Here is a 26,833-nt window from a genome sequence, read left to right as displayed (position 1 = left end):
TACACTGCAGCTGTCTTCAGACACTCCAGAAGAGGGCGTCAGATCTTGTTACGGATGGTTGTGAGCCACCATGTGGTTGCTGGGATTTGAACTCGGGACCTTCGGAAGAGCAGTCGGGTGCTCTTACCCACTGAGCCATCTCACCAGCCCGATTATAAAATTTCAAACTACATTATTTTAATATTAAGACAAAGTTAGCCTTGGTGGCATGTACCTATAGCCCCCACATTTGGAGGGCAAGGCAGGAAAATCATAGGTTTGAGGTCTGCTTGGGGTACAGAGAATTTCAGACTGGCCTGGGCTGCAGAGCAAAACTCAGTCTCAAAAAATAAGTTAGGCCATTTTCTACAAACGTGAGGCAGAAAGATTATAATAAAAATAGGTACCTTCCCATGTTCTATAAGATTGCAATTTTATTTTGTGCCTTAATAAACAAACCACCTTACCTAGAGCTGGGGGAACCCTGACATCCAGTGGCTTACCAGGCTCACAGCAACCGACTGACAAGCTGCTACAGAACTAAACCACTGAAATGACAGAAAAGCGTCCTAACTTCGCTCTTGGCTGGAGTATCTGTCTAAATCCATCACAACTAGAAATTCCTTTACAAAGGTACACATAGATCATTACTTCTCATTCCCTAGAAAAACCTGTGCTACTTAGGAGAGAGAGAGAACAGCGGTTACTGCGGAAAAAGCCACTGTTATCAAGTAAGACACACAAGGCTCAACCCCTGGCTTTGGGGTTATGTCCAGAACTTTGGGAAATTAACTTATTTGCATTTTAGTGGTGTTCTCATTTTGAAATAGACAAACCATTTAAGCCTTTTGTTTTTGAAAATTTAAAACATGGGACTAACTACATACACGCATAGTTCCATGCATTTGGAAGTATCAAGTAGGCGAAGATGTTTGTCTACGAGCATCTTTGCCTGCCTACCTCATAGGTTATGAAATAGAGAGCTTCATCAGCCTCAGAAGATGGTTGCACAGCCTCCCAACATTTATTTCTCCTTCTCCCACAAACCACCATGTTTCTCACTTGTACAGAAATCAGCCCTTTTGAAGTCTCATCATCTAAGTGATCTGTCCCTACATTAATTATAGGACCAACAAAAAATGTGACCTTCCTGCCTTGGCCCCCAAATGCTGGGATTACAGGCATATGCCTTTGTTTTAGTAGTCAAAGAAGGTTAATTTAAAATTTATGATCAAGTATAACAAAATATGGTCTCTTTTATCATTGAAGCAAAAAGCCCCTAATGTTTCTTTTTGTTGGGCTTGCGTATGTGTGCCACGTGAGTGTGGCCATGAAGTGAATGAGTGTGTGCATGTCAGCAGTCAACATCAGATGTCATTGTCTAGGGCTCTCCTTTGGCTGGAGGGTTAAAAAGTTATGGAATAATGTTTGAATATCATATGATCTTTAAGTTCTTTCTCTATCCATTTTTTTTATCATGTCACCTAATAATTAAAGAATCCAAATTTCTGTGTTTTTCTGTGGTTGGAATGCATTGCCAGGATGTAGCTCCATGTCCTGTTGTCTCCTCTGTTTTGTGAAAGCTGGTAGCTGAATCCAGAGATTGATCCTACTTATGTCTGATCTCTTGGCAAATGATTTTCTCTTCTCTGGGACCTCCACCATTTGATACTGGCAATAGCCAAGGTACAACAAACACACCCATTTGTTTATTCAGGGTATAAAATGATAGTTATATAAAATTGTATTATTTAAGACATTTCATTTAGAGTTTTTTTTTTTTTTTTGCTCATCTATTTCTGGTTACTTGTGACATGTTTCACATAAACAAGGCAGAAAAAAATGGCTTACATGTTTTTAACAAATTTCAAGATAAGTTGATTTTTCTTTAAACTCTTTGAAATGATCATGTTATAAGGCATCATGTATTTAGACATTTTGGACATATCAATGCTACTCATTGAAACAATTGTGGTTTTGAAACTTGAATGGTCCTGTTTTGGGCACTGAGGAGTCTTGGACTCCTCTGACCCAGTTCTGATGGTCACTGAGTTTTGTGACTGCCTGTTCTGAGCAGAAGGTCCAGGTTCATTCTTACAAATTTCCTCCCTCGGATCTGGAACCATCACTTAGTGTTTCCTTTTGTAGGAATCGACATTTCCACACCAAGTTTTCTGTGTGAGAACGATGCTCAGAGCTAGTATAGTCATTGCTAATTGTAAGCTTCTTTGAGGGTAGAAAAACACACTCATATTCACATTCACACCAACACACACACACACACACACACACACACACACACACACTAAGCAAATAAAATTTAAAGTAAAGGAAATATTTGTTTTTACCTATTATTTGGCGTATTTCTGGCCATTCACTCTGTAATTCTAGCACAGACTTCAGTTTTGCACACAGAGGGACATAATCCATGTAATCTATCAGTATGCGGACAATGCCACCCACCCGGTGCTTCATCCACGGAACTGTAATAAACTCACAGAACTGAGAAAAATGATAATAGTTAATTTAGTGGTATTTTAACAGATCATATGCATGACAAGTACTATATGAAAAGCTACTCCTTGTCTTTTTACAAGAGAGAAACTATTCATGATTATGATTGAAAAATAAAAAAGCAATGCCATTCGAACTATTGTGACTTTGAACTATAGTACTAAATGCAGTTTCACGCTTCTGTTGGGATCACAGTGAACATGACCTAGATGACTTTTTTTTGCTCTAGTCCTAATATTCCACCAAGCGGGCACAGGTGAATCATTGCATTTTAAAATTATTTGACACTGTGTTTCCAACTCAAGAAAGAAATAGCCTTGTTTCCTGGCCCTCTTTATGCTTATCTGTCTACAGTAATAAGAAGTAAAAACTGAGAAGCGTATAAATCAAAATTTATTTTCTTTGCTCTAACATCCTCAAATGAGTGACATTTTATGGGTTAAACTGGGAGATTGTGTATTTTACTTAGAACATAAAATATCCTCCAGAATAGATTATACATTCAGCTATAAAACAAGACTTAATACTATTAATACTAAAGCCATTTCAGTTATATTTTAGGAGCACCTGTGGTATATATCTAGGAATCAGTAACAGGAAGACATTTGGATATTTTATAAATATCAAAAAGATGAACAACATACTCTTGACCAACTTTGGCAGTCGATGAATAAATCAAAAGGGTTAAGAATATCAAAATTTAAAGAATCCTGAGAAAAATTAGTTGAGGTACTGATCTGAAAGAAGAAGGAAAGGAACTTACTGGATTGTCTTTGATTATGCACGATGTCCACCCTGGCAGTCCTTCCTCCTCTATCTCTGACCACACAAATGAATTTCCAAAGATGTCTCCGTGCATGCAGTCAAAGCATAGCTCCACTTGGTAACCATTATTCAGCAGGAGCCTCAGCATAAGCTCATCATTTAGGGCATACTGAATGGCACTGGGGAATCTAGTGTCATTCACATGCATAAAATAACAATTGACGTTAGCCCCATAGGAGAGAAGCAGCCGGACAATTTCATGTCGATTGGCCCTCACTGCCACAAGGAGACAGTTGAGGGGATCCAAGTTGGGGTCTGCACCTGCAGCCAGAAGGACTTCTGTGCAGTGGGTATCATTATTAGAGACGGCGAAGTATAGCGCAGTCTTTCTCTCATCATCGTAGCTCTGGGAAATGTGGTCAGCAAGCAGGGAGTTGACATCAAAACCATTGTCAATGAGCAATTCGAGGCACTGGGCGTTTTGTCCCTCTGCTGCTGAGTGAATTGGAGTGAGGCCGCTTTTCTGAATTGCATGTTTGGATGTTACTGGGATAAGGTATTTCAGAGCACTAGAGGAAAAATAAAAACCTCGTTAAGTACTTCACTGCATAAAGAAAATCAAATAGCTAAATAAAACTTTCTCACTGGACAAGTGAATTCTCGTTGTTCAGTTTTCCATAATTCCTCTACATGACTTTATAAGGCTTGTTTAACCTTTGTGAGTCAAGATACTCCTGTTTAATTTTCTGTGATTTACTTGAGTTCTGATTTAGTTTCCCATGCTAAAATTTCCCAAGGAACAGCCTGGATCTTCCATGTTTGTAAATCAATGGATGTGATGGCAAAACTGCCAAAGAGTCATCATCGCCTGTGACGATGTAGAAGCACACTGCATAATCCTGACCACTAGAAACAATGCAATCTTGGCAAATGACCTGAGCAGCATAAGCATGACCCTTTCATTTAAAGATGAACAGAAAGGCTTACGGAGGAACAGGTCTTGTCCAAGGTCCTGCGTTCCATATAAAAGGAAGGGATGGGGTTTTAATCTTCTGATTCTTATTAATTCTTTCTATTTCATTGATTCTTAAACCACCTATTAATATTGCCCATGCACATGATGTCTCTTATATAGCTCCCGATGAATTCTTAGTGAAAAGCAGAATCTTCAGTATTCCATCAAACTTGAATCCATCCAGATGAAATAACTGTTCCTAGCTCGTGTTTCTAAATACATGTGATGAATGCTTGTGAATTTCACACTTCACTAACCATGTAGACACTCAGGAGAGCCACAACCAAGGATAACTTGATCTCCTGTGCCTAATTCAGAGCTATCATGTGTGAATTTATGAACACTGGGAGTAAATCCAGGTAAACTTTAACAACATGTCACTTCACATCAATTATGCGTCACTGGTCCCTTAACTTTGCCAGTGTGGCTACCAGAAATAATAAAGCCAAGCTGACTCAAAGTTTTTAAACTTGTGTCATAATTTTAATTTCTTAAAACCACCTCCTCTTAGTGGATAGTTGTGATTCTAGGCTTCTATTACTGTGTTGCTTATAACATTTTGTGGTTGAAAAATTCCACTCAATCTAAGTTACAATGAATCTTTTCTATTTATCAATATATTCACCATTATATTATCATATACATCCTGCAATGCTAGGAAGTAACTGAAGTACAACACAGTATCATTACAAATTCTAATCCAGTCAATGGCAAAATGTTCAGAGACTTTGTAGTCATTTGTTGAACTTTTTTTTTTTTTTAAATACAGAAATGTCAGTTGGTGAAGATTTCTCAATTACAACTTTATTCCTCTACAAGGAATACTTTTTATATAAAGAATATTATAAATGTATTCTGGGAAAGTCAAGAGTATATAATGTAAGGGGGAAAGCTATAAAATCATTTCCAAGCATTGAAATAAAAAAAATATGTGTGACTATTTCCCTTTGAGATTTGGGGAATATCATATAACAAGAGATTGTACTGTACACACACTTTAGTGTTTTTATAACTCAAAGTGATCGCTTTAATATCTTACTTACAGATAATGTCCCTCATAGGCAGCTCGGTGTATGGGAAGATGCCCTGCTCTGTTGGGCACATTGCCGCTTCCTCCATACTTCAGCAGGAGGGAGATGCAGTCAGGGTTTCCTCCTCCTGCTGCCTCAAATAGCACAGATGCCCCATCATCCGCCAAAGCAAACACATCACCACCTGGCGGTGTAAAGCACGTGGCTTAGATGGCTGAGCAGTGTTAAGATAGTCTGTTAAAGTAGTCTGTCATTTTCTTTTTTTTTTTTTTTTTTTTGATAAAAGCTTAACCATTCAGTAACATCTAGGCAACATGCTTTGTTTCATTAAACTTTCAAGGAGAGTGAGTCACAAAAACATGAGTGAAAACAAAGTCAACCATGCTTCAAGAAATATGATCATGAGACTTTTTAATTTGATGATAACAGGTAGCATTCTTTCCATTCGAAACATATTTATGGATACCTACAGGAAGAAATTCTGTGTGTGGCCCTAAGATGAATAAGCCTGACCAAAGGAGCTTAAAGAGCAAATGAAAAGGTAACTAGAAAACATACAGTGTAGCCAGCTGCAGTGACAGCTTTAGTAGAACACACACCATAAAGGGAAGAGAACCATCTTTGATAATGGACCTGTTCCTTACTTCATGAATTGGGATAGGGTTTTTATGTGTCTCTGTTTCTTCCTCTGTGAACTAATGTAGCTTATTCCCCAGGGATTATGCGATAAGTCAATGAAGTTACATTGGTGTACTGACTGGTTTTGTGTGCCAATTGACCCAAGCTGGAGTTATCACAGAGAAAGGAGCCTCCCTTGAGGAAATGCCTCCATGAGATCCAGCTGTAATGCATTTTCTCAATTAGTGATCAAGGAGGGGAGNGTCCATTGTGGGTGATGCCATCCCTGGGCTGGTAGTCNTGGGTTCTATAAGAAAGCAAGCTGAGCAAGCCAGGGAAAGCAAGCCAGTAAGTAACATCCCTCCATGGCCTCTGTATCAGCTCCTTCTTGACTTGCTTGAGTTCCAGACCTGATTCTTTCTGGTGATGAACAGCAATGTGAAAGTGTAAGCTGAATAAACCCTTTCCTCCCCAACTTGCTTCTTGACCGTGATATTTTGTGCAGAAATAGAAACCCTGACTAAGACAACTAGGAAACACAAAAATACTAATTTTCACCCATCCAAGATCCTTTGGGGATCGAGTGGCTCACTTATGGATGAGTAGCCTGGGGCTTGGGCATGTAAGTAGAGAAGGGTCTCATGAGCTGGGAGCTAGCAGTTTGAGGTATTGAGTTTCTTTCTTCCTGGCTGTATAGTTGCAGCATTTGAGATCTGAGGGGTAGGAAATGACACCATCTGTTGGAGAGATGGGAGAGGATTCATGAGAATGTCTCAAGAGACTCACTTCGAATTTCACTGAATATTATCCTAAGTGAGAGCAAGGATCTGACCTAAATTGATGCAGAGAGAACACCAGTATTCTATTTTGCCTGGAGTGGGATATGCAGGGTTGGAGTAATGAAACATAAGCCTGGAAAACCAATTCTAATTATCAAAAGCTGTTGCAGTGGTGTTTTTGAATAGAATACACCACCGATGTTGCACTTGAGCAGGAGGCACAAAGTTGTAGTACATAGTACAGATTCCCTGACAGGAAGAATGGAGATCTGAAGAATAGTTAGCAAATGATCACACTGGTCCAGGGAAGAATGGAAGGACCTGACCAAGAACGCAGACAGATGGCAGCATGAAGATAAGACAGACTTTGGTACTTTCCAACAGTTGGGCTTGGGAAAGAAAGTGATAGAAGATTTACAGATAAATCCAACCTCTCCATCCCAGTTAAGAGGGATGGTGACATCAGCAAGTGGAAGAGAGGAGAAATTCAGCCTGACAGTAAAGGCCTTCCCAAATCTATGCAGAAACTAGGCTGCCTCTAGAGAAAGCAATCAGGGCTGGTCTTGCAGATCTCTGTGGGTCATAATGAATTGAGCTTACATGGTGAAATATGGGTTTAATGGGGGGCTAGGATAAAACCCCACCCATTTATACTCAGGAGAGAAGGAGGAACCCATGCAAAAACGAAGAGAGTCTGAGAGCAGGACAGAGTAACTCACTTCACATACCTTTGTGAATAAGATGTTCTAACACATCACAGTGGCCATACTCGGCAGCAACTCCTAAGGGCGTGACTCCGAATCCGTCTCTCAGGTGGACGTTGCCTCTGTGATTCAGTAGCAGCGTGATAATATCTTTGCGGCCTTGCTTAGCTGCTTCATGCATTGCTGACCATCGTTTGACACAGGGCTGGTCAAGGCTGGTGTTGTATTTAATCAGTGCAGAGACCATGTCATAGGAGCCCCTCTTTATAGCTTGAACAGGAAGATTAACATGAAGTTGCCTTATCAACATGAGGACTTTATATGAAACTAATTTATTTAAACTAATATCAAAATAGGTAGAAGCCATTCCGTTTCTTCTATAGAAGGATATTGTACTTCTCATGAGCTTTTGCTTTCTCATGCTCAAATTTCTATTTATGCAGTCTGAGTCTTCAGGTCTCAGAGTGGATAAGAATTTCACAAAAAATGTTCATCGCCAAGATAGAATTTTGTGTGTACTCATTCCAAACTTCAATCTCTTTTCAAAAAAAAAAAAGGGAGGGACATACTATGTATGTTGTACAAATTAAACAATGTATGTTAACCAGTTTGTATAGTACCCAGTATAAAATATGAGCATAATAAATTATTCTTAGTATTGGTTGGTATTATTTCTAGGATTCTGGTCCTCCATGGATAAAAGTCTATCAGATTTCTTCCCCATTGAAACAAATGTTTTTCCCTACCAAAGATAGTATTCATCAGCAAATTGTACTTCAGACAAGGAAAGGGTGAAGAGCTGGACCTCAGAAGAGGGAGGTGAGGTGTATCTTTTCCTCTTATTCTATATGCTGATAAACACCTCTTTCTGAGCTCCCCACCTGCCACTGCGGTTCTGAGGTGCATTACCTCATCTTAGCTGCTCTCACTGCCAAGAGCAATGAGCTTGACTTTATCGTATTGCTATTGTTTCAGATTTTTTAATTTTCTGTGGAAAATCTCATGATAATGGGTCTCTTCCCTTTATGATGTCACCTTTCTGTGTTGATGCTGTTAGCATGATTAACCTTTCTTCATGAAAAATAAGTGTATGCAGGGGATATTCGATTAATTTCTTAAAATTTATATTTTCACTTCTCATCTAATACTTTGGAAGAATGTAGTTTCCATTAGAAATAATAATTCTAAAAGTGGGGATTCATCCGTTACAGATAACCTGTAAAGACTATCTAAACTAACCAACTGACATAGTTAAACCCATAAGGCACATTATTAGTTTAATATTAGTTGATAATAAAATATGAGCTTATGTATAGTTTTAAACATACTCTTTTGTGGGTATTTATATACAAATTCTATTCGATTTGAAAATCAGATTTCAACTGCTTTATTAGAAGCTATATGGTTTACATATTCAGATCTTTAATTAGAGTTGTATTTGATTAGAATTTGTATTATTTAAGATGTCCTTGGAAATCTGTGGCTTGCTGGCTTCCCCCTATTTATTTCTACTTTGTCATTTTCATCCTTTTTCTGAACACGTGAGTTTCATTAGTAATTTTCATGGCACCTCCAAGTGATTTTCTGACTCAGAAAGTGCACAGAGAAGGGAGCGCTGAGATTTCTGGGTAAGGACTGAGAAAGGGAAGGAAGAACGTGCTGAGGAGGGTGCACTGAGACCCCAGGACAAACAGCTCTCACCGCTTCTTCCACACCCAGCCGTGCAGACTAGGGTAAGCATGGAGATCTGGCAGAGGAAAGGTGACACCACATCCCCTGGATGAACACAGAGTCCATCCAAGGGCAAAAGCCGTAGTAAGTGTCAGATCATCACAAACCTGACACTTTACCACTCATCAAGGAATGCTAACACGACTGCCATTAGACGGAGCACTACAAGTCAGAGACGGGTGGGCGGAAGAAAGGGTCCTGGGTGGATTTAAGGTTATTTTGTTTTTTTGTCATCTGAACATACTTCATGAATAGACACAAAGGTGAAGGATTACGTCAAGAAAAACATTAAAAATGGAATTACATAGAGAAAGGACTGTTCCCCCTCTTATCTCTCCTTTGTGTGTTAATGATCCATAAGCAGTGAATTTCAAAGTAGCCCAAGAGCAAAATTGATAAGCTCACATGGATGATCAATTTTTTTTTAAATAAAAGTTCTATTGATGCTGTCTCTATATTTCTCAGAACAGTTCAGGAAATTAAGGTTCCGAGTTTCTACAGATGCAATGGCTTTTTAAAAATTTCCCTTAATTTACTTTCAGTATGTGCTTTTTTTTTTCTTTTGTAGCGTTTACATTAATTTTCCACCTACGTGGTGTATCTAGCTCTTCTACAAGTTTTAAACAAAAGAGTGATCAATGTCTTTAAATCCAGAATGTCCAGCAAAGCATCTCGCTTAATACGACTTCTCTTTTCTCGAGGAACTATCACATGTGAGGATGTAAAGACCCTTATCACAGCTTCACAGCCAAAATGTAAGTCCACAGATCTCAGGTACCAAACCCCAAATTCTCATTCCATCCACGTGTCCCTCAGAAAAGCCAATGTTACCTTTGGTCATACAGTCAGTCTCACCTCTTACTTCTTCAGTCATCAGATTCTTTTTGTTGTTATTGTTTGTTGTTTGTTTTTCAAGACAGGGTTTCTCTGTGTTGTCCTGGCTGTCCTGTTCTGTAGACGAGCCTGGCCTCAAACTCAGAGGTCTGCCTGCCTCTGTTTCCGGAGTGCTGGGATAAAAGGGCATGGACCACCACCACCTGGCCAGTCATCAGATTCTTATTCAACATTCGTAGGGGGTGAAGACTGAGAAGCTGACACACAGCGAGTTTCAATCGCCACCCTTTCCACACAGCGCCACTGCTGTGAGCTCTTACAGGGGCCAAGCTCAGTATCATCCACAGCATCTCCTCTTCTCTGCACTCTCGTTTGACTGTTCTGATAGAAAACTGAGGTTCTTCTTTTTGTCATCCCCTCTAAAGCACGTTCTCTGGCAGCATCTTGCACACACAACTCTCCCTTTCAGTTTGCCCCTATCTCAAGGGTATTCCCTTAGATTTGATATCTATGGTGTCACTGAACTAATTTAGGGCCCTTATGGTTTTCTGTACACCAAGGGTTAAACTACGTGGCCCACCTTCATGATGCTTTTCATGGGACAGGATAATGAAATTCACGGGCAGGTGAAATATGGCTGGGAGTGCAGAAAGGTTGGGGAAGGGAAGGGATTCAGGCAAAATTTTATCCAGTGCTCAGTGCTTTCTACAAAACACTTATTAAACATTCATATTTGTTTCAAAATTCTAGAAAAAAAAAGTCATTTACCAATCAGAAGAGGTGTCTCTCCTTTGTCATTTTTGGTGTTGGGCCAGACTCCTTTCTCTAGCAACGTCTTGACATTTTCCACCAGACCAGCTTTGACTGCCAAAGTCAAGGGTGTTTCTCCATCATAGGTCTTGAATTCCCAGAGTGTCTTATAGGATGCTGAAACATGAAAGCATTTTGTTGAGAAGTTAAAAACCACATCTGCTTCTGTGATTTTTTTTATATAAATCAGAATCACCTAACATTATATACATAATATTGATTAAAATAATTAATGATAACTGAAATGATAAAAGAAGATACAATAAACTAACTTGTGACCTATGACACACTTTTTTTATCCATCACACATAGTAACAGTAACTTCCTACCAGACTGGACAGCATTCTTAGGTGAACAGATGCAAAAGTTCATTTGCAGAGGCCACAGATTGTGCTAGACTTTTGTTGTGCCTTTTACTTTGGCTTGTTTTGTTCAGTTGGTATAACAATAATGTCTACATTTTTGCTCTAGCTTTTGCGTGTTTTCTTACCATCCAGAACAGCCTCAAGTATCTGTTGAATGGGTTGGACTACAGCTTCATGCAATGGGAACCATCCTTTCTCATCTGCTTCTTCCAGTGCATATTTATATTGCACATACTCCTGGAGCTCAAAAATGTGGCCTACACAAAAATGAGTGGACGTATTACACACTGGCCCAGACGAAGTGAACACTCAGTTCCACCCCCTTGTAGCACGCATGCCCACTCACTCACCTTGCCTTATCGCCTCCACCAGCTTTCTGTTTTGATCACTTAGTTGTACCAATCTAACAGAGAAAAAGAAAAAAAAAACCAATCAAGCCTCATTTGTCCTGGTGATGCATTTTGAGGATCTAAACAATGAACTTTAGTTTCTATAAACATATATGTTATAGTATCGAGTTTCAAGAGAATCATATAGCTGATTTTCTCCACTTGAAAATTTCTCCAAAGCCAGGCACAGAGCACACTAGTGAGGAGAGCAATGCAAAGGATGAAGAGGTTTTCAGGGTCTCTCCAAGTAACAGAAATGGGATAGATGACTGGGGTCAGAGGCAAGGGGTTGGGGGCAGGTCATAGCCCAACTTCATGGCTCTGGGAAAGTGTGTTGTTTTCTTCATCCAGGTGGGGTTAAATAAGAAGACTCCTCCTACTTTGAAAACTTTGTGTTCAGAAAATGTTACCTGGCTCTCAGTAACTGCTGTGAGATACTGGGAGTTTATAGCCCATGTGCATGTTAGAAGTATATAACCAATTGATTAACAGGCAGAACATTTACTGACTATACTCCCGCTCAGTGGCCCAGCAGTCAGGAGTTAAGCTCATGAGGCAATTGTGTGGCACACTGCTTCTTAAATGGAAACAGGAACTTCATAACAAAGGTATTAGCTCTATTAAACAGAAGTATCTGCTAACATTACAGAATTCTGAATGTCATGTGGGGGAGCTCTCAGAGTTGAAAATCAGTCTGAGGTTTAAACACTATGAAAAAGTTTAAAGACCACACATTTTATGTAACATGCACCCTTTTAAAATTTAATAGATTTACATGATCTAGTTCCATGCTCACATTCAAAAGTTTAAGAGTAGAAGAGTTGGAGAGAGCTTGCTGCAGAGGCATAAGGACCTGAATTCAGATTCCCAGCCCATGCCTGTAATCCCGGGTGGAGAAGAGGATGCCTGGGGTGTGCTCAGCTAGGCAGTCTAGCTAAATGCCAGACACAGTGAGAGATGCCGTTGTAAACAGAAAGATAAGAAGAAGAGACTCATCATTGATATCTGACCTTGCTAGAGGTGTGTGCAACTGTGTTCATGACTGCATGCAAACACACACACACACACACACACGAACTTCACACACATTTCAAAAGCAACAATTTCATAACAATGAGTATACTCATGAGCACTAGTAAGTTCCAGAGTATTAAATTCTAAACATGAGCAGGGTGTGGTGGTGCACGCCTTTAATCCCAGCACTCGGGAGGCAAAGGCAGGTGGATTTGTGAGTTCGAGGCCAGCCTGGTCTACAGAGTGAGTTCCAGGACAGCCAGGGTTACACAAAGAAACCCTGTCTGGAAAAAAAAAGAAAGAAAGAAAGAAAGAAAGAAAAGAAAAGAAAAAAGAAATTCTAAACATGATAATAGAATGTAAAGGTTAACCAAGGCCTAATTTTTCATTATGTGTCATGTATATTAAGTACTTATTTTTGCAGTTTTAGATTCTATTGTTACTATGCTTGCAACATCAATTTTATGTATGTTTTAATGTGTCTACTCACAAGGGTTAGCGAGCTGACAAGGTGGCAGCTAGCATACATACAGACCTCTGTCTGACTATTTTACACTATCCTCACAAATGTGTTCAAACTCTATCATTGTTCCTATTAAGTCCACATTAATTTAGATTTTAGGCAATCTCCAAACAAATTCAGCTGTGGATTTCCCCCTTAGAAAATTTCCATTTTCTACATGAGATGCATATTTGTAGAACGGATTATTAAAATCTCTGCAAAGTTGACATTTTTAAGTTGTTAGGCGTCCCATCATAAAAAGAGTATGCATGTCATGGGGGAAATAAGTATTTTTTTATAGTGAAGGATGAGTCTTGCAGCAAACGCCTGCTGTAAAGGAAGTTGTTGAGGGTAGTTGGTCAGCACGCTACCTTTCAGGATGGAATACAGCCTGGCTCGCTTCAATGGATTCCTGAATACAGAGCTGAATGTCATAACTTGCAAGATGGTCATCATTAGGATCATCATTAATATCCATATCTGCAAATAATTTTGAAAGAGGTGATTTCTTAGTCTCAGCAAGGATTCAGAACAATAGGTGCAATTCACATATAACAAATGCAAAATGAAAAACAGAATATGTTTACCTTCTCTTGGTAAATACACACAAATACCCAAGCTCTTAATCCATGTATACATAAACTCCATTCTACTAACTTCAGAGGTTCCATTAAGACTTTAGTTACCTGCCCCTTGAGTATCTATGTCTTCTACCTTTGACTTTCCAGTACTGTCTCCAGAAGGGCCCGTGGTCTTTCATCATGTTTCTGATGGATAATAACTTGGGCCCATTATTTTACATAACACACTAGAACCTTAGAACTCAACTGGAGCAAAGGGGATCAGTCAGCACAGAGCCTTTCGTCTACAGTCCTGGGATGTCAGGTCTGCTGCTCTCAGAACATCATTGGCACATTTGAGATGAGGACCACCTTAACATCTGCTATACCAGCAGGACTAGCACTTCGTCGATGCCCACTAATTCCTCTGACCATTTCTGTCACAAGCCACTGCTTTCGACCAGCCTGTCTCCCCTGAGGATACTATACAAAATGGAAATAAGTACTTGCTGTGCTTTTTAAAAAGATATCTAGAACAAACAAACAAACAAACAAACAAAAAGATATCTAATTAGAAAAGTAAATGTCTCTCTTTAATGTTAAGTCAGCTCCTTTGGTGAAAGGCAGGACATTTAGTAAGTATAGAAGCTGAAAATAGTCCTACAGTGGGGTGACTAAGCAATATGAAATTATCATTAGTTAGCAGTTCTGCCAAGCCCACTGCATTCCTTCTGACATTTGACACAGCACTGAGCTTTTTTAAGGGGAGAAACAGAAGCAAGGTCTGCAAGCAATTTCCAGACACAGTTGACCTGTGCTATGCATCTTCTCAGCTTTCAAGGTCAGATGATCTTGAAAGACAGACAGATCTAAATATGGGGCTAGCCAAGGGCTCCGGTCCCAAGACAGACTGCACCGAGTCTGTAGCACTGTAAGGATTTTTGTTCATTTTGCTGTAAGGAGCCTTGTTTGGTGGCATACCCTTTGTAGTACCAGCACTTAGGAGGCTGAGATAGGAGGTTCACAAGTTTCAGGCCACCTAGAGCTGCAAGGATAGGACCTTGTCAAGACATCAAAACAAACACAACAACAACAACAACAACAACAACAACAACAACAACAACAACAACAATACAGTTCTGGATAAGCAGCCTTACGAATGTTTTGGAACAGGACAAAGAGGGGAGACGGATGTGAGAAGGTCCCACACTCTACTGAGCATACTCCCTAACGCTGATGTAACTGTCTCCTTGGGGGCCAATGTGCGTGTCTGTAATCTTCTTCATCAAATTGATTCAAGTGGTACATATTTATTTAGTATAAACTGGCCCATTTCGTCCTGACCATCAACTGTAAGTACACAAGATCAGAGAGCTAGCGCGCAACCTCAGTGTCTGGAGAAGAATGTCTGTGTGATCTGGGGTCCTCACATGTACCTTGAATGGTGACTGGAGGAGAGGATAAATGCATGAAGAATACCTAGCTCTTCCTTGTTCTTACCACTGACCATTTCTCTCAGGAATGCGGTTCTTCTTCCAACGGAACAAACTGACTGCTGAGTCTGGAGCTGGCTTCAGTTTGCTCTGCTTTGTGTTGTTACATCTGGTGCTTTCTTCAGAAGGCTGTCTTGGCTGCTCTGCACCCTGGTCCCCACTGCCTCGAGTCTGGCACAGGAGTCTTCCTCCTACAGCAGTCCTTACTGGAATTCTCCACTTCCTCTCTCATCCTATTTCTGTGAAGATCTCTTCTTATTCGACATTTTCCTGCCCTTTGAATTTACATGCATTCCATATTTGCTCTGCAAGTTCCTCGCATACTTGTGTTTTTAGTCTCATTGGACTAGTGCCTTCCTGAGAGGGAACAAATCACTTTCTCTCTGGAAGTGCTGGGACCCAGGGCTTTACAAGGCGAGGCAAGCACTAAGCCCCACCCTTGGCCATGCTTTCTCTTTTATTTTATAGTGTTTTCTTTGTTATCCCCACCCCTAATTTATCTGCTTTCCAAAGTGGCAAATGACTTCTTTCTGTGGTGACAGGAAAAGTTCTTCACACACACACACACACACACACACACACACACACACACACACACATAACAACTATGCTCTAAGTTCTTCAGACAACGCAATTACATGACGCGGTTAACCCTTAAGCACTGCTGCTTTTCTTGCTGATGAGACTGCAGACGTGGGGCTTGCATGGTTATGGAATTAGTATGGGATGCAGAGAGCCTCTCCTGTTCAAATACCCAGTTGAAATCTAACCCTGATTGAAACGTGGGTAACCAGTGCATAAAACACTGCTTGCTCCTTAGGGGATAGAGTTAGTCTGTGAAATGGGTCCCTAACCTTTTCAATCATGTTTTAAACATCACCAAGAGGGATGTTATCAGCTGGGCATGGTGGCCCATAGCTTTAGTCCCAACACTTGGGAGGCAGAGGTAGGCAGTCTATGTGAGTTCCAGGACAACCAGGACTGTTACATAGAGAAACCCTGTTTTAAAAACAAACAAATAAACTAACAAGAAAGGAGAATGTTATCATTATTCTAAGCTGTTTTATATTCACAATAAAAATCCTGGTAAAATCATGGGGAAATCATGACAGAACAGCCCGACCCTACAGGCTGTCTTCAGAAGAACTGACAGTTTAGATGACTGTAAATTCAATGTATGTGCAGTCAGGTACTGGAATGGCCATGAAGGGGGTGTCAGTGGAATGGCCCAGAGGTACGAAGATGAATGAGGAAGACAAGAAAGGCAGGTAGAGAATGATTGATCTGTATAGAAAATTTGAAATGACTAAGCTGATGGATCAATGGGAAATTATTAAAGAAAGAGCTGCTCCAGTATATGAAGAAAAGTCCAATGGCATTTCAGCATCAAATATCTTACTTCTCAATCTACAGAAGTTACTTGGTTCTCTATTAAGAAAAAAAAATGTGCTGTAGAGCACTTAACATTGTTCTGGAGATCTCTGTCTCTTGCTCCCCCGTGAGTGTGTGTGTGTATGTGTGTGTGTGTGTGTGTGTTTTGTGTGTGTGTGTGTTGTGTGTGTATGGTGTGGTGTTATGTGTATTGTGTATGTTGTGTGTGTGGTGTGAGTGTGTATGTGTCTTGTGTGTTTGTGTTGTGTGTGTGGTATGGTGTGTTGTGTGTGTGTTCTGTGTGTGTGGTATAGTGTGTGTTATGATGTGTGTGTTGTGTGTATGTGGTATGGTGTGTGTTGTGTGTGTGTGGTATGGGGTGTGTGTGTTGTGGGTACGTATCTGTGTTGTGTGTGTGTTGTATATTTATGTGTTGTGTGTGTGGTGTGTGTGTGTGTGTGTGTGTGTGTTGTGTGTGTAGCCCAGCAGTCAAAGTTGGGTATCTTCCTCTCTGGCTCTCACATTCTTTTTGAGGGAGACCCTCTCACTGAACCTGGAGCTCACAGTTGCTGACAGACTAGCTGGCTGGTGAGCTCCCAGGATCCAGATGTCTCTTTCCTCTTCAGCCTTGAGGTTGCAGATGTTCATCACCATGGTTGGTGTTTCATATGGATGCTGGGGTCCTGAATTCAGGTCCTCACATTTACACTACAGGCACCTACTGCCTACTGATCAATTTCCCAGCCTCAACAAGAGAATTTTATGTGAATTGATTTCATTTATAATACTCGTTAACCTTGCTGAGGGTAGAAACACAGTTAATGGCAAATTATGGATTCTTTCTCTGAAGGGATGTGCCAACTTTGAATACAAATTTAACTCATGAACACGCCGAAGCTCTTCTATGTTTTAGATACAGTTTTAAAAAAAAAGAAAAAAAAGCTGAACCCCATATTTCTAAATGCTAAGTCCCAAATGTTTAGTTAAGATTTCAATGGTTATCAATTTGTTTTACAGATGGGCTGAGTTGCATCCCAAGTTTAGATGTGGAGCAAAAGAAGTCTGGTGACTATGCAAACTCTAGAATATGTTTGGAAAAAAATAGGGTGGAGATAGTACTATAAGCCATGAGTCATGGAGGGCTGGCTTTGTCTCAATAACCTTGCAAAGCACTTTGCACACACGCCTGCTTTGAAATCCTTATTCAGGCTGTATGTTGTAAGCATTACGGATCAGTGCAGGTAAATGGAAGTTGAGCCTTATCGATTGAAACTCTCACAGCTGATAACAGAGCCTGAGGAGGGAGGAGAACGCGTTCTTCCAAGGCCTTTCAGAAGCTTCAGTCTGTCGCTCTCGACAGAAAACACTTTGATCCTGTTTTTGACAGTCAGCTCTCAGTGACAATAACTTCCAAAAATAAACAGCAGCTTGCAAAGGCACATAAATCATTTGCTCTGGCACCGCACGGAGAGGTTTTATGTTGCAGAGGGTGGTCTGAGGTTTCCTAAGTTTGCCTTCATTCCATACTCTTTGTTTTGGAGTCAAAACACCACTGTCCAAAAAAATAGGCTCAGTGCGCCAGTTGGTGCCTGACTAAAGTAGTCAGGAGGTTGGGATGGTGTTGCAAGGCACAGTTAAGGAGAGAGTACCAGGGCAGGGTGTCTCCTTGCATCAGATTCTCTACCTCCCATCTGCACTGTCAAGGTTGTTGGTAGGTTCGTGATACCCCTCAGAACATTGCTTGAACTGTGCTGACTCCTCTGTCAGGACGTCATGGCTTTCCTTTTTTCCCAAAACAAGGATTAAAAACAGTCACATTTTTCATGAACTTTCTTGTAGGTAGGTTCACTCCTGATTACAACCAAGTTTGTTGCCCCACCTGCCGTGACTCTGTCTTGGGCATAATGAAACAAGGGAGGGGTAAGAATCAGCTGAGTGGACAGTTGCTTTCACTATACAAGGAAAGGCTCTGTCCATAAATATCATACTGCCCTGAGCACCTGTCAATCACTATCATTCTGCCTTATTAGTGGGAGAGTCTGTTCTTTAGGGTACATTGTCCCCTCTTCCAGTATCCTTTTGAAAATGCCAGTAGCAGCTGGACATTGTGGGCACAATCCTCTACTCCTAGGTAGCATATAGATGACTGAGGCAGGAGAGTCTGAGGTCAGCCTGAGCTACATAGCAGAGATCACTTCAAAACAAAGAAACAGATCAATGGACCAGAAGTAAAATGTCGGTGGCACCATGTTGATCTCCACTATACAGCCAGGATTTCTAGAGTTTCAAGAGGGGCACATGTAGAAAGATGGCAGATGGTCACAGGCTGAAATACCATGGGAGGTGAAAATGTACTAAAACAAGGACAGTCCAAAAAAAAAAAATTACATGTTCTTTCTCTTATGCAAGTGTAGCCCATACTCAGACCCTGGGTTTCCAAAGGAAGTACAGGTGGTCTGCTATGTGGACTGCTGAGCCTAGTTCACAGAGGGATTTCCTGATTGGTGAGCTGGTCTCCAGGCATCCCAGAGACAATCATGGGCATTTACTCTACCAGAGGAAAGTCAAGAGTTAAGTAGGAACATTTTCCAATTTCTGGTTTTGTTAAGGAAAGTTATTATAATTATTTTAAATGTTGTTTATTTTTATTTATCGTCATTATGCGATTTGTATTTCTAATTTTAAGAACGTAAAAAATAAAATATTTTTTATGATTTTGATGCTTATTAGTGGTCATACACTGTTATTTTCCCAGAGTCCCTTAGTACTAAGTAGCAAACTAGATGCATGGTTTTCAATCACTGATTTGTTTGAGATACATGGTTTTTAATCACTGATCTGAGCAATGGAGTTCACGAGGTCTGAAGAGATAACAGAGAAAGTAATACCTATCAGGACTGGGCTTCACTTCACAGTCACATGTGATCCGTTTTCACAATTAACACAGTACAACTAGCAATTGTTTCTTTATGGCACTTGCCCTTTTTTTTTTTTTAAATAAAAGAAAGTCTGTGGATTATGGGAAGAACTTGATAGATCCAAATAGTGTCTTTATTTCTTAACGGCACGAGGTATCCTTCTGACACATGTAACACACACACACACACACACACACACACACACAGAGAGAGAGAGAGAGAGAGAGAGAGAGAGAGAGAGAGAGAGAGAGAGAGAGATATTAGTCCAGAAAACAAACATTATTTTCATGTTTCCTCAAAGATATATAACTTTATATTTTGGAAAAAGAAATGAAAAGGCAGATAAGACAATAAATCCTAGTATGATGGCAAATACACAGTGAGTATTTAGTAAGGATTGGCTAGAAAAATGAATACCTAGACAAACTACCTTTAAGATGAGACAGGAAGTAGATTTATCTTGTCTCTTCTTTACATCATGCATACCTTTTTGGGGGGAAGGGGGCCCAATTCACTTTCAGTTTTGAGACCTCACTGATTAATATTTGGTTTCTGTGTAAATTCTCTATTGGTCGGATCTGCCCCACCAGCTTGGTTATCTCCAGTTTCAAGTAGCAGAAGGAGATATTTTCCTCTCCATTCATTTCTAAGTAGAAAGCATTTGTGACCGAAAGGTAGGAGGAAGCATGCTAGCTTTAGGAAATGACTCAGTGTGTAGGAAGGAGCTCTCTGTGCTTACGCACATGGTCTTCCAGGAGGAAACAAGCTCACAGGAAAGGGAAGAGCCCTGCACCAAGGATGACTGATCGATGGAATAGCTTCCCTTACAAGCAAAAATGTTCACAGTTAAAAATCTTTTCTTTATAACTCTCCATCTAGACATCTACCTTACAAAAATGATCAGGGTTGGGGGAAAAGATATGTATGTGAGAATGTTTATATTAATTTAAACAGCCAAAACCTTAGAAACAACTCAAATGGCCAGTGTTAATGAATAAGGAGACAGTGACACACACACAAGCAATAGAATACAATAAAGTTATTAAAATTCATATATGAGAAGAATCTTACTGTCACACTCAATAATCATCATTTAATCAAATACAATCAGATGCTTTTAAGAAAATGAGATTGGTTTATTTTTTAATTCCCTCAGTTTTACTAAGATAAAGGAAAACAAGACTTAAAATTGTATATCTTAAGGGCTCAGTATTACTTTTTTTTACTGTTGTGATAAAACACTATGATCAAGATAACTGTCTTAGTTAAATTTTTACTGCTGTGGAGAGACCATAACAAAGGCAACTCTTATAATGATGGCATTTAATTGGAGCTGGCATACAGGTTCAGAGGTTCAGTCCATTACCAAGGTGGGAGCATGGCAGCATCCAGGCAGGCATGGTGCAGGAGGAGCTGAGAGTTCTACATCTACAGACTGCTAGGAGAAGACTAGATTCCAATCAGCTAGGGTGAGGGTCTTTTTCAATTTTATTTTTATTTTTATTTTTATTTTTTTAACTTTTTTTTTTTTTTTAGGATGAGGGTCTTAAAGCCCATACCCACAGTGACACACCTACTCCAACAAGGTACTCCGACAAAACCACACCTCTTAATTGTGCCACTCCCTGGGCCAAGCATATACAAACCATCACAGTAACTTATAAAAGGAAAGGTTTATTTAGGGCTTATGCTTCTAGAGAAATAAGAATCTATTACCATCATGGCAGCAAAGTGTGGCAGCAGGCACTATAGGCAGCAGGAACAGCTGAGAGTTCACATCTCAAGCCACAAGCAGGAAGTAGGAACAAACTTGAAGTGGATCTAGGCTTTTATATTTTCAAAGCCAGTCTCCAGAGACCCAAGCAAGGCCACACCTCCTAATCCTACCCAAACAGTGCCACAAAGTCTGGACCAAGTACTCAAATGCCCAAGAATATGGGAAACATCTCAGGTACAAAAACCATTATGGGTACATACCTTGAAAATTCAATATACATATACATTGTGATTTACTCTGTATAGTTAATTTGAAAATGCCATCGCACATAGATAGTTTTATTTTTGGAACACCCATACTAAGAACATTATGGGATTTCCTCAAAACATTTTTTAAATAGAGATAAATGATGATCTATGCTATTTCTAGGATTTTCTGGAGCATCTGAGGTCTGTACTCTCATACTGTGGCATCATTTGAGATTACCAAAGATAGAATCAAGTTAAGTGTACAGGTAAATATATAAAGAAAATGTGTTGTATATTAGTGTGGAAAGTACTGTCATAAAAGGATGGGAATGAAGTCATTTGTGCCAAGAAGGATGAAGCTGTAGAGCATTACATTACATAAAACAAATAAACTCCAGAAAAGATATTGCAGGGTCTCAAAACATGGAATCCAAAAATGTTGACTCACAGAAACAGAACTGGATGGGACTAGCCAAGGACTTTGAGGTGGGCATTTAGGGAGATGTCTTTAAAAGGGTGTTAAGTTTCTGTCGTGCAAAATAAAGAAATCCAAGGATTTATCATATGGCAATGATTCTACAGCTAACATACAATATCCTACACTTGAAATGCTTGAATTTCATAAAAACAGATTAATCCCAATGGGGACAGTTCTTGGTGTGGGGAAACAACAGCAATCTGACAGATTAATCAGTTACCTGTCTTAGTCAAGCGCAGGTGTCATTACCTTAGCTATTACATCTGTCTATATGAGAAGAAATGTTTCTATTTCAATAATTAGTGAGAGGCAGTCCCAAGGGAGATGATGCCAATTTCAAATAACTTAAAACGTGCCTTTGGCTTACTCATTGGGGAAAGGTGAATGAAGAAATCAGTTACAATCACAGTAAACACATCATAAATAATATCATGTGTATCATGTGTATGTATGTGTGTGTGTGTGTGTGTGTGTGTGTGTGTGTCTGTAGGGGTGTGCATGGGTGTGAAGACTAGAGCGTTTTCTGTGATAGTTCTCTACTTTATTTAACTGAGGCAGGGTCTCTTTCTGAACTCAGAGCTCAATGAGTTAGCTAGTTTAACTAGCTAACTTGCCCTAGGGAACCCCTGTTCTGCCTCTAGAGGGTTGGGATAATAGGTGGCCTCAATGGCCTCTTTAATCTTATGTAACTACTGGGAATCTGAATTCTAGTCCTCACACTTGTGTGGCAAGCACTGTATCCCCTGAACCATTTCCCAAGCCTCTTATTGTTCTTATGCATATATGCATATATACACATTCATGCATATATGAGTATGCACACATCTTCCTTCTGGAAGTATGTGTTCCTAGGCATGGCTCATTTCATTGGACATAAAAATTCCAGTGCAGTACTCAAGTCTATTCTAGACTCACTCAAGCAATTCTGAGTTATTGTATAACTTAATATTTTGTGTTGAAGCCATGCACAGGTGATTAATTTTCCCCTGCTGGAAGCAATGGAGAATAGAGGCTGAACTTCTGCTCCAGTCCTGACCTGCCTACATCCACTGCCTGGTTATCAGTAAACACTTCCACTCATTATTGGATGGCTGAACTTTTCTCGAACGAGGAAGTGTGAGCTTATGTTAGAGCATTTTTAACTCAACCATGGACAGATCCTCTAGTATCTCTAAGATTTTATTCTCTTTCCTTTTCCAAAGAACCAGCTACCGGCGTAGTTGAAATTCACCAGGCAGGTCACATAAACGTCCCATTTCCAACGTGCCCGGTGCATGTATACCTTCATCTTCAGCCCAGTGCCAGGGGATTGTTATCTCCTCAGAGACCCTGATGCCTTGTCTAGGTTTATGGTTTGTGAGGAACATAAAACTCCTATCCCTACCTTGAAACTGAAATTCAACAGGCTCAACTTCTCTCCGTGTTCTTCAGAACTGTGTGGAGAAGCTGTGGCTCCACTGGAGCCCTTTTAAATATCTCCTCAGAGGCTGTCAGGACTCCACTGAGCCGCCTTCTCCCAAGGCTGCCTAGTTTCTCTCACTGTAACATGGCTAAACTTCCCTTGTCATCTTGACAGCTTTCCTGTGAATTCACTTATTTATCCATCTCTTTTTGAAGGAGCTCTGACCTACAGGCTCTGAGTGCAGCTCAACACGTGCAGGCAGGACAGCACACCAGCAAGTGGGTATACCTGCCTCTCTCTCTTATACGTTACACATCTATTAACTTAGGCCCAAAGAGATAAGCTTGGAGGCTATCATGTTGCATGACAGATTTGAACTCCTGCCCTAAGTTCTGCAATCTATATATTTCATATCATTTGCTGAGCCAGTCTCCATGCCACTCTTTGTTTATTTCTCCTGTCTTTCATCTTGCTTAAGTTTGACTTTTATTTCCATTTGCCAAGACTGGACACATCTCTCCCCTCTCAACACTTTGTCTATTCACAGACTTAATAAGCAAGTCTTATACATTCTTGTGCTCTGCTGACAAGGACAAACATGGAACAGAAATTAACACAGGACAGAGGCCTCCAGGCTGGCATAGATGTTACTTTGAGAAAAGCTGTTTATTCACTTAATGAATTCTCTGGAAGACACTATCAGTACTAATGTCTCTTTTTTGATACTCAGATCATCACAGAATATGTACAATACCTTGTTGAGAGACAGCTTCATAGTGTGGACAACATCTCTCTATGGATAGACAAACACACAAAAGAAAACTTGTCCATGGGTTTCCAACAGTAATCGTCTTAAGGGCTTCAGGGTATTCTATCCATCATTCAAAAATACATATTCAATGTCAGCTGTGTTTCAGACTCAGGGCCCTCCAGACCCACCTACCAATACAGTACAGATATTATCAGAGTTTCTTGCTTTTAAATACTATGTTCTAGCTGCTGGGTGATGGCTCAATCAGTAAAGCATCTACTGCATAAAGAAATGAAGGCCTAAAAGTTTGAGCAAACGTTGAATATTTCAGTTTCATTCGGGCAATATTTTGTAGAATATTGTCTGGAGAGTCATGGCAATGTAGCTCCATTATTCTCTTTTAATGGTCCAGAGATGTGTTTATCTGCAAGAGACCTTACTAAGACTAAATTCATTAACTATATACTATGGAAATGGAAGCTGCTTATGACTTAGTAACATATGAGGATACACCTGCCCTATACACCCTGTAAACAGTTAAGATCAATTAACAGTGGCTGTAAAATATGTTTTCTTCAGATCTGTATGGTTACTGTAAATAACCTGTCTGTTCTATTCTGTAAGTAATGCCAATAAAAATCATTGTTTTATCAAATAAAATATAAAAAAAAAATGAAGGCCTAAGTTAGAATACCCAGCACCCATATAAAAACCAAACACAAACAAACACACACACACAACCTAGCATCATAATCTGGGTCTGAAACCCCAGCTCTGGACTCATTGAGCTCATTCTCCAGGTCCACCTGAAGAACCTGTCTCAGAAGATAAGCTAGAGAGTGATGAGAGTGGGAGATACCCAGTGTTGACCTCAGGCCTCCATGTGCACATGTGCATATGTATATACACACACATGTGCATGTACAAACAAAAAATATTAAACTTGGGCTATCAAAATAGGTTAGTTGGTAAAATTGCTTGCTGCCATGTGGTAAAAAAAAAAGAGAGAGAGAGAGAGAACCCACTCTTGAAAGTTCTCTTCTGAGCTTCATGAGTGTGTCATGGCACAAACATGAACCTACACATGTATACACACATATGTAAAAAAATGTAATGAAAATTTATTAAAATAAATAAATCAATCATTTAAAAAACAATATATGGTAGATACCTTTCCAGTGCTCTTTCTGCTCTTTCAGGGTTAGCACTAAGGCAAAATCACAGTTGTTCCTCAGAAAGTATGTATTTAGTCAACTTAAAAATCACCATAGCAATTGTGAAGATCATATGCCCCAGTACAGGGGAATGTCAGGGCCAGGAAGCAGGAGTGGGTGGGTTGGGGAGCAGGGCAGGGGGGGGGAGGGTATAAGGGGATTTGGGGATAGCACTTGAAATGTAAATGAAGAAAATATCTAATAAAAAATGCCAAAAAAATCATCATAGCAAATGTCTACTGGAGCCTCCTGTACTGACTGCATTATATGGACTGAGTAACTCAATGTTCACAACACACTCTTCCAGTTTCACAAGTGAAACCAAAAACCAAGTTGGCCAGGCAGTCTGTTCATGCGCACACATCAAAGGGATGGTGGAGATATTGTTATCTCTAACAGACCACACAGGTTTAGCTGGTTCACTACAGCTGAGGGATTCATGAAATGCAGGTATCATTCTGTAACCTACAAATTCATAAACCTCAGAAAAAGTTCTGTAAAAGAATTTAAACCATTCACAAACTAATTGACTCCCAGGGGGAAACATGGGGCATATTTTCATTAGAAATTATTAGGTACCCTTATAAAAACAACTAAAGTATAAAATTATGATATTTTTAGTGCTTCAACCATGAAACAGTGATAGGCATTCTTTAGAAATAAAGCCATTTTCTATATTGACAATTTCCTAAAAATTCTTCAGGAATAGCCGAGGAGCATTGGCGTCTGCTGCATCTTAAGGCCTTGCAGCCCCATAAGTCTATAATATCATCCACAGGAGTAAATTTCCAGATCTACTCAGTACAACATTTTTCTTTTCCATCTTAAAGGATATTTTTTTAATCTGAACACAAAACACCTATCTTTTGCAATCAGTGATAAAAATAAGATTTCAGAGAGATTTGTGTTAATTACTGACAAATGTCATTTCTACTCCCTAGAAACCATGAAAAAGCATAAGGTTCTTGGGGATCTACATCATGCACATGGGTATTCCTCATTAGTATATTCCTACTTGATCTATTTTTCTGATGATATAATTCTGTGATGCATAATAATTACTGAATTGATGGTCTATAAATCAGCAAATCGATCCCAGCTTTATGCTATAATTAGATAGGTGAGCCCATAGGTGACCAATCAGACTTGAGGTGATGAGTTTCCACCCACCCCCCCAGTGTGCCCATCTGTTCCAAATGTTTCCAGTGCTGACACTCCCCCCATAAGCAATGTGGGGGTACAGATCACATAGTTCGTAATCTCACCTTTTGGAATGATCGTCTTGTTATTCTTAACCGGGGCCTTGGCTTCCTAAACCAGAGGAAGTGCTGTGGAGCTAATGTGTTCCTCAGTGTATCTAAAATTAAGTATTCAGTCGGTTGTTAAATTAAGATCTGACCTTGTGCAGCAGAAACACAAGTGTTCCCTGGCACCCAGGAAAGAATTACCCATGACTTCTATTGACTCTCATCAAAAGAAACATAAGCCTGTGGAAGAATAATAAGATTAACTGTGTTCTGATTGGTTCAAAGAGTTTACAGACAACATGATCTGCTGACTCAGCTTCAGGGAGGCTCCGTGCTGGAAGAGCAAGACCTTCTACCCACAGAAGTCAAAGCAGATTGTAGTAT

At 39.9% G+C, this 26,833-nt stretch overlaps 1 protein-coding gene across 1 annotated transcript in view; it reads right to left on the bottom strand.

Annotated features, from left to right (window-relative positions):
- The window catches only part of Asb15 (ankyrin repeat and SOCS box containing 15), a 27,940-nt gene extending 1,394 nt beyond the window's left edge, over nt 1-26,546 (bottom strand). The window contains exons 1-9 of the mRNA XM_029535143.1: nt 26,468-26,546; nt 13,422-13,530; nt 11,496-11,548; nt 11,271-11,402; nt 10,739-10,897; nt 7,430-7,675; nt 5,317-5,488; nt 3,257-3,827; nt 2,328-2,481 (exon numbers count right to left, since the gene is read on the bottom strand). Of these exons, the coding sequence (XP_029391003.1) occupies nt 2,328-2,481; nt 3,257-3,827; nt 5,317-5,488; nt 7,430-7,675; nt 10,739-10,897; nt 11,271-11,402; nt 11,496-11,548; nt 13,422-13,528 (1,594 nt within the window). The 5' untranslated portion in view covers nt 13,529-13,530; nt 26,468-26,546. The remainder of the gene's footprint in view (nt 1-2,327; nt 2,482-3,256; nt 3,828-5,316; nt 5,489-7,429; nt 7,676-10,738; nt 10,898-11,270; nt 11,403-11,495; nt 11,549-13,421; nt 13,531-26,467) is intronic.
- Between the last annotated feature and the right edge of the window lie 287 nt (nt 26,547-26,833).

Source organism: Mus pahari, chromosome 2 (genome assembly GCF_900095145.1).
Source record: "Mus pahari chromosome 2, PAHARI_EIJ_v1.1, whole genome shotgun sequence".
NCBI lineage: Eukaryota > Metazoa > Chordata > Mammalia > Rodentia > Muridae > Mus > Mus pahari.
This window is presented reverse-complemented; position numbering and strand designations above follow the sequence as displayed.